Consider the following 12,126-nt stretch of genomic DNA (forward strand, 5'->3'; position numbering starts at 1 on the left):
CGCTGGGTGGGAGTGAGTCACACGCCAGCTCCAGTGCTGGTGGGGCCTTCCTGGTCGGGGTGGTAGGGGGCTGGGGTCGGGGTCTGGAGGACCTGCCGCACGGCTCTCACCCCGCCAGTCACAGGGCCCGGGCCTGCCCCAGTGGCTGATGGGGCCCGGGCTCCGCCCCTGGTGGGTGGGGCCAGCAGGCTCACCTGTGGGACTTGGGCAGCAGCTTACGGGCCTCTGCACGGTCCTCTCGGCCCGAGTGCCCCTTTCCTGTGCTCCCCGTCCACCAGGGGGACCTCCGTCCAGGGGTGTCCTGCAGGCAGGGCCCGCTCCCGCGGTCTCCCAGCGACGCCGAGGGCTGCAGACTCACTCGCCGTGACAGGCACCGTCCGTAACTGCAGGGCGCCGGGGCGGCCGCACTGGCGCGGCCTCCGCTGCCCCCTGAGCCCAGAGTCCTGGCCGCCGTGGACAGACACTGCCCCCACTGGGCACCAGCTCAGCCCCCTCCCACTTCCCGTCCCTGAGCCCGCAGCCCCAGGCTCGGGCCGGCGCCCCGGCAGCTGGTCGCCTGTGGGGCCGGGCTGGGTTGAGGTGGTCGCCCTTCGTGGCCAAGTGCGTATCCGCCAGGCAGGCTGGAGCGGCTGCTCCCGGCAGCCTTTGTGGACGGAACTGGGGCGCTGGGGCTGCAGAGGGACCCCCGCCAGGACCGGGGGCGGGTGCGCGGGCAGAGGGGGTGGGGCTCAGCCGGCCCCCTCCGAGAGGCTGGTCTGGGTCTCCCTGCAGCCACACAGGTCGCTGCGGGCAGCCCCAGACACGCGGGGCTGCCGGGGCTGGTGGTGGGGCGGGTCCATGGGGCCGCCCTGGACACCGGGCATCACCGGACGTCGTCCTGTCGCGCCCCCCCCCCCCCAGTACATCGACGCCATCGGCAGCAAGCAGGGCGAGCTGGAGGGCTACGTGTCGGAGGGCTACAAGACGGCGCTCACCGAGGAGCGCCGCAGGTTCTGCTTCCTGGTGGAGAAGCAGTGCGCCGTGGCCAAGAACTCCGCCGCCTACCACTCCAAGGTGGGCCGCTCGCGCAGGGCGCGGGGGTCCCCACGAGGGAGGGCTGGTCCCGGGCGTTTCCAGTTCCTCGGGCAGAAGGTTTTGGAAGGAGGAGAAGGACCAGGTCAGGGCCCGTGAGGGGTCCCCGCTCAGGGCTGGCTCCTCGGGGGCGCGATGCCGGGGACCCCCCAGTGAGGCCGGCTGACTGCCCCAGGCCTGGGCCCCTGGACGGGCGGGCGGGCAGCCTGGGTGGGCCCTATGCCCCCCACCCACAGGCAGGGGCTAGAACGTCCCGAGAACTTGGGGCTGACCGGTTCCACGGTCAGGGGGCACACGTGCATGCACTCTCTCACGCATGTGCTTGTCCCCGTGGCCTCGCCACCAGGGAGACACTTGCCTCCCTCCTGGGAGAGGCCCCTGCCTGCCTGCCTGCCTGCCCGGGCCTGCCCCTGTGCTGCTGCCACAGGTGCTGCTGCCACAGGTGCGCACAGCAAGGGCAGAGCCGGGCCCGGGGCCCTGTGGGAGCCGGGAGGGCCCGCTGGCAGCTGGGACGTGGCGTGGGTGCGGCCTCCACCTGCCCTGGGCTCGCCCTCTGCCAGCCTCCGGGTCCGCAGCAGGCGAGGCTGCGTGTGAAGTGGGTGCAGCGGGCACCTGCGCCCTCTGGTGGCAGTCGGGTTCCGGTGCAGGTCAGGGGGAGAGTTTGCAGGCCGGGGAAGCCACCGTTGTTTCTGAGGTGGCAGCTGACTTCCCGGGCACGTGGACCCGGCCCCCAGTGGGTTTAGAGAGTACAGGCCGTGGGCTGGGACTCCAGGGCAGGGCTGCAGCCCGTGCCCAGCAGCCGGTCTCCCCCACTGCCCAGGGGCTGCACCCGGATGCTGTGGTCGGCCCCTGCAGGGGGATTGGGGATGCGCCCGCCGGCCCTGACCCCGCCCTCCCCGTCCCCTCTGCTGCAGGGGAAGGAGCTGCTGGCGCAGAAACTGCCGCTGTGGCAGCAGGCCTGCGCCGACCCCAACAAGGTGCCGGAGCGCGCCGTGCAGCTGATGCAGCAGCTGGCGAACAGCGACGGCACCGTCCTCCCCGGCGCCCTGTCGGCCTCCAAGTCCAGCCTGCTCATCTCCGACCCCATCCCCGGGGCCAAGCCCCTGCCGGTGCCCCCCGAGCTGGCCCCGTTCGTGGGGGTGAGTGCGCACTTGGCCCTGGGAGAGCCGGTGGGGGTGGGGGGTGGGGGGCGGCCCCCCAAGGCGGTGGTCAGCATCCCGCCGGGGCCAGTGGCCCTCCTCGCCGGCCGGGCCCCTCTGCGACCCCGCGCCCTCGCCGCCTCTCCCCACAGCGTCTGTCCGCCCAGGAGGGCGCGCCCATCATGAACGGCGTCTCGGGCCCCGACAGCGAGGACTACAGCCCCTGGACTGACCGCAAGGGGGCCCAGCCCAAGTCCACGTCGCCCCCGCAGCCGCAGACCAAGATGAGCGACTCCTACTCCAACACACTGCCCGTGCGCAAGAGCGTGGCCCCGAAGAACAGCTACGCCACCAGTAAGGCCCGCGCGGGGGCCCCGGGCCCAGCCTCGCGCCCAGGAGTGAGGGCACATTGGCGGGGAGCGGGGGGACCCCGAGGCTCACACACGGGCGAGTGCACGGGCACCGCCCTGGGTGGGGGACCCCTTCCAGACGTCCTCCTGGACCCTCGGCCTCCCTCAGGGCTCCCCCCGGTTGGGCCAGCGGGTGGCGGGGTGCTGCCCAGAGCAGCGGGGGGTGCTGGGGGCGGGGTCAGTACATGAGGGACAGCCTGCCCCCCTGGGCCCCGGGGCCCCTCCACCTGGGACACGCTCACCCCCAGGGGGCCTCCCTGGAGGGCTTCCCGATCCACCAGTGGGAAGGCGGGGGCCCCGCCCACAGGGTGGGGGCGGATCAGAGCTGCTCCCCAACCCCAGCACCCGGGTCCTAACAGGGTCTGAGTCCCCTTGGCTCTGGGGCCTGGCACCCGCCAGGGTGGAGGCTCCATCTCCAGGCCGCCCTGGGGCCTCGGGGTGACGGGAGGGGGCCCCCCTCGCCCCCACCTGGGGCAGGGCGCCCCTCACACCGCCCTGTGGCCCGCAGCCGAGAACAAGACGCTGCCGCGCTCCAGCTCCATGGCGGCCGGCCTGGAGCGCAACGGCCGCATGCGGGTCAAGGCCATCTTCTCGCACGCGGCCGGCGACAACAGCACCCTGCTGAGCTTCAAGGAGGGCGACCTCATCACCCTGCTGGTGCCCGAGGCCCGGGACGGCTGGCACTACGGCGAGAGCGAGAAGACCAAGATGTGAGTGCGCCCCGGCCCTTGGGTGCTGGTGGCGCTCGGCCCTGGGAGGGACCACCAGGGTCACCGCGTCACGGCACGGAACCTGGGCTGGGCTGCACGTCCCGCCTGCTCCCTTGCCCGGGGTCCCCGGCACCTTCTGCGGCCCCCCCCCCCCACCCCGCGGAGGTCAGCCCTCCTCCGGAAGCCTCGTCGCCTCCGCCACGTCTCTGCTGGGCAGAGCTGGGGTCCGAGAGCTCACACCTTCGTGGTGTCTCGTGATGGGCACGGCCGGGGACTGCCGGTCAGGGGCTCCACACCACACCCCCCACCACCACTACTATGGTCGGGCTCAGCTGTTGGTGAGAGGGAGTCCCCACTGGGGTACCCTCAGCCCCGCCTCCTGCTCACGTCACGGAGGGGCGGGGCTGGACTCAGCTCTGCTCCGGCCTCCAGGCAGCCGCCACAGCCCTGGGAGGGGCTCCCAGCAGGGACGCCTCCCTCCTGGACCCTCCTGTGGGGTTGCCCCTCAGGCCCCAGCTCCTTCCTGCAGCCCGGCAGAGCCGGCCGTGCCCAGGGAGCAGGCGGGGTGTCCTGGTGTCCGTGCAGCAGTGGCGTGTGTCCCGGCCGGGGGACTGGGGGGCCAGGGGCGCCCTGCCTGCGCTCACCGGGCCCTGCATTCCAGGCGGGGCTGGTTCCCCTTCTCCTACACTCGGGTGCTGGACGGCGACGGCGGCGACAGGCTGCACATGAGGTGAGGGCGTCCCTCCGCTCCGGAGGGGGCTGCGGGAGGAAGGGGTGCTGTGGGTGGCGCCGCTCAGGGAGGCCCCCCAGGCCCTGTGGACGGAGAGCTCAGCCAGGCTTCCCACGGCCTGAGAGCCACGCGCCTGACCATCGGCTGGGGCTGGCTCCTCCTCCCCACGCTGGGCCCAGGGCACACCTGGCTGCCCTGTGCTGCCGGTAGGGCATGGGAGGGGGACCCCAGATCCTGCAGGGGTCCTCAGGAGAGTGGGGGACCTGCCCTGGGAGCTGCAGGGGAGGGGGGGGCGACCCTCCCTAGGGATAGACACCAGCCTCCCCAGCGTCTGCCCCGGCCCCCTCTCCCCCCGGTTCTGAGCCCCTGCCCCCGCCCGCAGCCTGCAGCAGGGGAAGAGCAGCAGCACGGGCAACCTGCTGGACAAGGAGGACCTGGCCCTCCCGCCCCCTGACTATGGCACGGCCTCCCGGGGCTTCCCCGCGCAGACGGCCAGCGGCTTCAAGCAGCGGCCCTACAGCGTGGCCGTGCCCGCCTTCTCCCAGGTGAGTGCGGGAGGGGCCGGGGGAGGGCCAGGTCTGGGCCTCGGCGGCTGGACGTGAGCCTGGGCATCGGGGCCAGGCTGGTGTCTGGGAGATCCTGCCCCCCAGGAGCTGCGGGACGGGGCTGGGACCTTCAGGGAGAGGCCAACCCCGTCTGGTGCAGGCCTCGCGCCCCCAGGGGACAGGGCACAGCTGCCCGGGGAGGGGTCAGCCCACCGCCCACCGCACTTCACTCCCCAGCCTCTGGGGCGGGTGTGGGTGCCGAGAGCTGCGGGGGGCATCTCCAGTGTCCCTTGGCAGCCCTGGGCCGGCCCGGGCTCACTAGAGGTGGTCTGCGGCCGCTCTCCCCACTCCAGCCTCTGGCAGCCCTGTGTTCCAGCCCGTACACTGCTGGTCGGGGGTCCTGGGTCCTTGGGGCGGCCCCTCAGGCACCCCCCCCCCCCGCATGACCTAGAGGCGGCTCCCCACTGTGGCGCTCACGGGCCCCGCCTGCCTGCCGTGGGAGATGCGTGGGGAGGGGGGTAGTAGGTGGTCTGTCTTGCCTGGGCCGTGAGTGTGAGGGGGCACAGTCCCCGGGGGGCTCCTGGAGACAGGCGTCCCTCTGCTGGGGGGTACGGTGTGTCTGCGGGGACCCTACCCCGGAGACCCCGCCTGGCTCCCCAGGGCCTCCGGCCTGACCTGCCTGCCCTTCCTCCCCAGGGGCTGGATGACTACGGGGCCCGGGCTGTGAGCAGGTAAGGGGCTCTCAGGGCTGCGCGTGGGAGCCGTGGGGAGCGGTCCCCCGAAGGCTGGGCTGGCGCACCCCCTGGGGGGAGGGGGGGCCTGGCCGGAGACCCAGCAGTGTTCCCTGCGGGTCAGGGTGAGCCGGGCAGGGGTGCTCGTGTCCTGCCCCCGTCCTGACGGCCCGCAGGCCCCTGAGGGGCCGGATGCCCCGGCCCCGGGCCGAGTCCCACGGTGCTGTGACGGGGGCCCCTCCCGGAGTGCCGCTTCTTGCTCTCCGCGGGTGGGCGGGAGCGGGTGCTCACGCCGGAGCCCGGGCCCTCCCACCACCCCGAGGCCCCTCCACCTGGCTCCCCGGCGGCTCCGCTCCCTGGCGTCCAGGTCTGCCTTGGCCGCTCAGCGCAGACAGCAGGGGCCCTGCCCTCCGGGCTCCGGGGCCTCTTTGCACACCCCCCCACCCCCAGGGCCAGGTCACCAGGTGGCCGGCCGGCCCCAAGCTGCCGAGAAGGCCGCCGCAGGGCAGGCTTGCAGCCGGCAGCTGTCCTTGCTTTGTCCGCAGTGGCAGCGGCACGCTGGTGTCCACGGTGTGAGGACGCCGCCCGGCAGCCGCTGCTCGGGAGAGCCCTCGCGCCCCCGCCCCGTCGTCTGCTCTCCTCCGGCCGCCGCTCCTGCGCGCTCGACGGCCTGTGCTCGGGCCGCTCCCCACCCCCGCCCGCCCGCCCCCTCCCGCCTTCTGGTTGGTGACCCCCGACCCTGAGACCCTCAGGGCCCATGGTGCTGCCCAGCTCCGCCCCCGTGTTTACACGCCCCCGGCGTCCCGCCCCGCAGCGAGGCGGGCGGCCCGGCCTCTGCTCCCCGCCCGCTGCGCTGAGACACGCCGCCCCTTCCCGAAGGCTCGCCGCAAGCCAGCTCTGAAGTTTGAAGAAAAAGAAAAACCTTAAAAAAAAAAAAAAAAAATTTGAAAACAGGGAAAGGACTTTTTTTTTCCTGGAAACAAAAAGATATGCATGGACTCCGGTGTATGTGCTGTTACTTATGCATCCGACTTCTCCCGGCACACGCCGACCGTCTGTCAGGACAGGCAGGGCCCCGGGGCCCCCGGAGGCTCCCGGCCCCGGGGGCGCTGTCCGAGGGCCACCCCCGTCAGGGGCCTCCTGAGGAAGCTGGCCGCTCCTGTGAGGGAGGCCGAGGCCCGGGCCCGCCCTCTCTGGGGACGCTGTTGGACAGTGCACAGGGACCTGGGCGTGAGCGTCACCTCGGGCGTGGCGGCCTCACTCGGTGCCCCGGTGGGAGGGGGTCGGGCGCAGGCGCTGCCCGGCTGCACACGGACATTCCAAAGACTTCCAGAGACCACCCCACCCCACGCGTGCTGGAGACCGGTTCTTGAACCGGCCCTGTGAGGGCGTCTCAGCCGCCTGGCTGCACGGGGCAGGGGTGCGGCTGGACGCACGCCCGCCGCCCCAGGGGAAGCGGGCAGCCCTGCCCCCCTAAACACTCGTCTTCTTGTGTGTCTTGGTGGCTTCAGAAAGAGACGTGCTGGACTCAGAGGCTACTGGCTTTGCCTCCTCACTCCCTGAATCCGGGCAGCGGGGGGCAGCCCCTGGGCCCCCGCTCCCGCCGGACGCGGTGGACATCCTGCGACACCACGGTTTTGCAAAGCCCCCCTCGGACCAGGGCGTGGCCGGCGGGGCGCGTGGCGGAAGCCACTCGGGACGGGACAGACCCTTCTGTGTCTGAGGAATGCGAAGCCGGAACCTGGACCCGTGCGGAGGAGCTGCGCGGGGGGGTCCCCCGCGGGCAGGCCCGGAACCCCGGGTGCCACGTGCGGCGGACGTACGGACAGATGGACGGACGCAGGCACAAGACGCGGGGCTCGTGTGGAGATGTGAAGCGCTGGAGATACTTTTCCCGTTTCTTTTTTTAAAACCCGAACTGTGCCCTGTGCTGCAGTGGTTTGAATAAAAGTTTTATTTATTGCACTGAGCCGGGTGTCGCGCCTCCTTCCAGCGCCCGCAGGGGCCCCTTGCCGCCGCCGCCCCTGAGGGTCGCCTGGGCCCCCTGCCGTGCGCGTCGTGACCCCTGGGCCGCCCCCCTCCCCCGGCCCTCGGGCCGCCGCCGCTGCCGCGAAACCCACAGCCCCGTTCCTCCCTTGCAGCCCCGACGTGGAAGTGGCCAGGCTCTGAGCCGCCGTCGCGAGGTAGTAAGTGCAGGGGGTCCGGTGCTGGTCGGTCGGTCGGTGGTGCGTGCGCACAGGGGCTGCGGACCGGCCCTTGGGCCTCTGCTGGGCGTCGGGGCGGGGCCCGGGGGTCGGCCCGCCCGCTCTGCTTAGGGCTCCGGGCCTGCGCTTCCCCTGGGTCGCTCCTCGGGCTCGCAGGATTCCTGTCTGTGCCACCGCCGCCTCTGCTGCTGGGCGCGGGTCTGGCCTGCACTCTGTCCGGGTTCCTCGCCTGCCTCTGCCCGGTGCTTCGGCCACGACCAGGGCGGGCTCCCGATCACACCTGGGGCTCCTTCGGCTGAGTGGCCCTGGGGGTGTGGGTGTGGGTCCGAGCCTGCCCTGGGAGGGGGGTGCTGCGGTCTCTGGGGGTGGGGGTAGGGCCCCCCCCCCCACCCTGGGTGAGCTCCGTGGCCTGGGTCAAGGGGCGGGACAGGCGGGGAGCAGGAGCATGTGGGCCCCGTTGGGGGTTGGGGACGGTGGCGGCCGCAGTGCTCCCGCCCTGACCTGCTCCAGGAGGCTACACCCAGCTCCCCACACTGGCCCTTGGCCGCCGTGCCTGGCCGCTGTCTCCAGCGCCTCCTGGTGACGTTCCCTCCCTGTCCGCAGAAGGGGAGCTCAGACAGCCAGCAGGGACGTGGGAGCCCACGCTGCTGGGTCCCTTTGTCTCCTGTCCGGGTGGCCCCTGCTGCTCATCTGTCCCCACCGGCCATCACCGTCTCCCTCCCTGCAGGAGCCAGACCACCCAGCAGCCCTGTGCTGTGGCTGCCCCGTCACTGCCTTTGTGTGGGTGGCGGGGGGGGGGGGGGGGGGCGGGATGGTAGTTCTGGAAAGTTCTGGGGAGAAATGCTTTTACTGTGGCCCAGTGGCCACCAGCCCGGCAGTGGCCTGCCCCCGGCCTCGCTGCCCGAGGTCCTTCCAGGCCAGTGGGGCCGCGGTGTCCTTGCCTCTGGAGGCCCCAGAAAGGCTGGAGGCCCAGGGGCAGCAGCCCTCGGTGTCGGGCAGACCTGGGGCCCGGCGGGCACCGGTGAAGTGGGCGGGCGTGCTCAGCCCCAGGCACGCACAGCGCGGCCCGGGCCGATGACGCGGTGGGGGTGGGGTCCCAGGAGCCGGCTCCGGTTGATTGCGTGGCCCGTGCGCGCGAGCGGGCAGCCAAGGAGGCACCAGGAAGACCCAGCTCCAGAGGGGCCGGCGCGCCGGTGCCGGGAAGACCGGCGGCTGCAGGGTGAGGAGGCCGGCGCGGCAGTGGAGGCCGGTGCGGAGACGGCTGTGCCGGGGGGGGGGGGGGGGGGGGGGGGGGCCTCCCGGCTCCGACACCCCGGAGGGGAGGGCTTGGGCTGCTTTCGCTGAGGGCGTCGCCCCTGTTCCGGAAGTGCCGCTCGTGTTCACATGGTGGGCTCAGGGACAGCCCTGCGACCCCGGCCCCCACAGCCAGGCGTGTCTCACGAGTGGGGCTGAAAGCTGCCCCTCGGCGGTGGTCGGAGCGGCAGTGGGGCGGGACCCGTGTGGCTCGGGGGCCCTGTGGGCCGCCCCACCCCTCGGCCCTGCGGGGCCTCGGGCCTGCTGTGTCTGGAGAAGTCCGTTCGTGGTGTAGAGGCCTCTGCTGGTCGGGCCTGTGTCCCTGCTCAGGGGCGCTCGGAAAGGGGGCAGCTGTGTTCTCAGAGCCCAGTGAGGGCCCCCCACGCCCCCAAGCTGCTGGGGGGAGGCCTGGCCTGGCCTGGCCGAGACCGGTGTGCGGCAGGCGGAGGGTCTGCAGGGGGGGCGGGGCCTAGGGTCCCAACCTTGTCCCGCCCTGCCGTCTGAGTGCTGACCCAGCCCCTGCCTGGGGTCCCAGAGGCACCCTGCCGGGGCGGCTCAAGAGCGGGCTCTTTCATGGAAGGAATGTGTCGGGGGGGTGGGTGTAGAGGGGCAGGACGGTGTGCCCTTCCGCTGGTGCTGCGTGGTCGGAGCGTCGGCTCGCCCGGGTCTCAGGGCTGCGAGGGGCCTGGAGGGCGTGCGGCGGCCCCCGTGTCCTCGGGCCCTGCTGGGAGGGCCGGCGGGTGGGCAGGTGGCCGCCGCGCCGGTTCGGGAGCAGATGAGGAAGTCGGGGCAGAGGCCACACACCCTCTGAGTGGGGGTCCTTCTGGCCCCAGGCGGCCCCTGTGGAGGGGTGTTCGCCACCGGCCCGCTCCAGTGCGAGCCCCAGGGTCAGCGGGAGGGCGCTGCCCCCACCCACGGCCTGCACCGCTCAGCCCCCGGCCGCGGTTGCCGGAGCCCCTTCCTCTGCTGGGTCCCCGGCTGTCGGTGGACGAACTGGCCCGCTGAGACCGCCGGCATTCACCCTGGGCAGGTGGCCAGGGGCACGGAGCCCCCCTCTGCAACCCAGGCCAGTGGCGGGGGCAGCCAGGGCACGGGCCAGCCTGTGCCCTGCGTCCCACTGGTCCTGGCAGACCTGGCCTCGGGGGCCTCCCCGGGTCCCGCCCACGGCACCGACCCTCGTCTGCGGAGACCAGAGCTGGAGAGAGGCCCAGGCCAGCAGCCTGCGGTCCCCCGCGGGCCTGGAAGGGGCCCTTCCTCTGGGGTGGTGGCGCCGAGAATCAGAAGACCTCGACGAAGGGCTCAGATGTCACCTTCAGGCGCAGAAGCCTTGGTGGCCGGCCTGCTCGCAGCAGCGCGCCCTCGTACAGCGTCCGTCCGAAGCGTCTGTTCCGTAGAAAACGCTAAGTCCCGCCCCCCCATCCCCCGCCCCCCGCCCCCGGCACGGCCGCCCGGAGTGCCCGCGGCCCGCCGGCTCCCGTGGACGCCGCCCGCCTTGCCAGGAGCAGCCCCGCCCCAGGTAACGGCCGCGGTGCCGCCCGCTTCGCCCGGAGTGTGGCCCCATCCGTGCTGAGCCCTGTGTTGTCGCCGCGCCATCCGTGCTGTCCCCCCGCGGCTGCCCTGAGCCTCCAGGGACTCGGGGCGCAGGCCCCCCGGGACCAGGCCGGGCGCCGGCCCCTCGTGCCCGTCTCGTTCCATCTCAGCCTGCTGTCTGGTCCGTCCATCTGTCCGTCCGTCCGCTGCGGCCTCGGGCATGCGGGGGCGGGTGTGGCTCCCCGGGGCGACAGGTGGCCAACGCCTCTCGGGGAGGTGGGCAGCCCCTCCGCAGGAGCTGTGGGCGTCACCCGTGGGCCCTGTGGCTGCCACTGTGCCCGTGCCTTGTGTCTGTCGTGTCAGCGGGGGTGGGCCCGGGCCCCCTCTGGGACCCAGGACGCGCGGGCCGGGCGGCTGGGCTGCGTCTGTGTTCACGCGTGGCCCTCGCGGGTGGGCAGCCGCCGAGCCCTGCAGGGGGCTCCCCAGACTTGACGGGGGCTCCCCGGGGACAGAGGAGGAGCCGGTCTGGGGCCCGGGGCCGGTGCGGGCAGGGCAGGGCAGGGCGGGGACGGCACCCTCTCCTCCCTGGCTCTCCCGGCCGCCTCCATGGCCCCCAGGGCAACCCAGGGGCCACCACACCCCACACTCAGATCCTTCTCCTCTTCTCCTCAGGAACCCCTTCGCCAGTGTCCAGCTGAAGCCGACGGTGACCAGGGACAGGTCTGCCCCCCTCCTCAGCTGACGGCCACACCTGTGCCCGTGCACCAGCCCCTCCCCCACCCCACCTGGAAGCACTCTTGTTATTGCCCTTCACGTGGTCGCCCTTCAGAGCTCCGCCCACCCGCGCCGCACCCGCTGCAGTCCAGCCTGGGCTGGGCCCCGGCTGCTCCCTGGAGCAGGGCACCTGGGCCGTGGCCACGGAGCGCTGCAGGGGCTGACCGCGGCAGGGGCCTGCTGGCTGGGCCGTGGGCAGCGGGAGGAAAGGACCTTCAGCAGCGTGTGGCCAGAAGGGGAGTCTGGCCCCCACCCCCACGCTGCCCGTAGCTCCTTGGTGTCTGCTCAATAAACGGACTCCCCCCCCCCGCCCCCTGCTGTGATCTGTCGGCGGGTGGGGGCAGCCTCTCCATCCTAAACTCTCCCCGCCTGAGCCCCATTCCCACCCACCACTGCTGCAGGGGTCCCAGCGCTGCTCCCTGTCCCTGGGGCAGGGGGCAGGTACCCCAGGCCGGGCCCCCGAGCTGTGTGCCGCCGTGGGGGCTGGCTCCTGGTGCGGCATTCCTGGGTGGGCCGCCGCCTCCCTGCCCTAGCGGCTTCCACGTTTCAGCAGCAATATCACACTTTGGAGACTTTATTACTGGGCCCAAAGCCACCAGACATCTGTGGCTGGGGTTCAGCCATGGGGGCCAGCCCTGGCGACGGTGGCCCCCATCTGGGGACAAGTCCTAGGGGGGCAGCTCCTCCCAGCCCCTCACCTCCCAGAAACTGGAGGTGTGCCAGGTGGGGGCATAAGGTGGCTGCTTGGGCTGGGGTGCCCAGAAACCCCAACTCCTCAAACCGCTCCTGTGTCCCAGCCCACCACCACCCGCCCCCTTGTGCTGAGGGACAGGCTCTGGGCAGAGGGTGGGGTTCCTGGGGGTGTCTGCGGCCCTTCCTCATCCTTCCCGAGGCCAGTCCCCCACTCTGCTCTGGGCAGAGCCCACAGCAGGGGCCCAGGGCAGTCTCCCTTCGCCAAGGGCAGTGGGGGGGGCGGGCACCCTCCCTCC

General features: G+C 72.8%; 1 protein-coding gene across 3 annotated transcripts in view; it reads left to right on the forward strand.

Moving 5' to 3' along the window:
* The window catches only part of BAIAP2 (BAR/IMD domain containing adaptor protein 2), a 42,510-nt gene extending 31,068 nt beyond the window's left edge, over nucleotides 1-11,442 (forward strand). The window contains exons 7-15 of one of the 3 annotated variants that reach the window (XM_036034241.1): nucleotides 901-1,053; nucleotides 1,986-2,210; nucleotides 2,363-2,564; nucleotides 3,129-3,330; nucleotides 3,992-4,060; nucleotides 4,443-4,605; nucleotides 5,302-5,336; nucleotides 7,478-7,522; nucleotides 11,036-11,442. In XM_036034241.1, coding sequence (XP_035890134.1) covers nucleotides 901-1,053; nucleotides 1,986-2,210; nucleotides 2,363-2,564; nucleotides 3,129-3,330; nucleotides 3,992-4,060; nucleotides 4,443-4,605; nucleotides 5,302-5,336; nucleotides 7,478-7,505 — 1,077 coding nt within the window. In that variant the 3' untranslated portion in view covers nucleotides 7,506-7,522; nucleotides 11,036-11,442. Of the gene's footprint in view, nucleotides 1-900; nucleotides 1,054-1,985; nucleotides 2,211-2,362; nucleotides 2,565-3,128; nucleotides 3,331-3,991; nucleotides 4,061-4,442; nucleotides 4,606-5,301; nucleotides 5,337-5,881; nucleotides 6,262-7,477; nucleotides 7,523-11,035 lie in introns of those variants that run through there. The other 2 variants (XM_028519758.2, XM_036034240.1) reach the window with 2 other exon arrangements.
* Nucleotides 11,443-12,126: the final 684 nt, after the last annotated feature.

Source organism: Phyllostomus discolor, chromosome 8 (genome assembly GCF_004126475.2).
Source record: "Phyllostomus discolor isolate MPI-MPIP mPhyDis1 chromosome 8, mPhyDis1.pri.v3, whole genome shotgun sequence".
Taxonomy (NCBI): Eukaryota; Metazoa; Chordata; class Mammalia; order Chiroptera; family Phyllostomidae; genus Phyllostomus; species Phyllostomus discolor.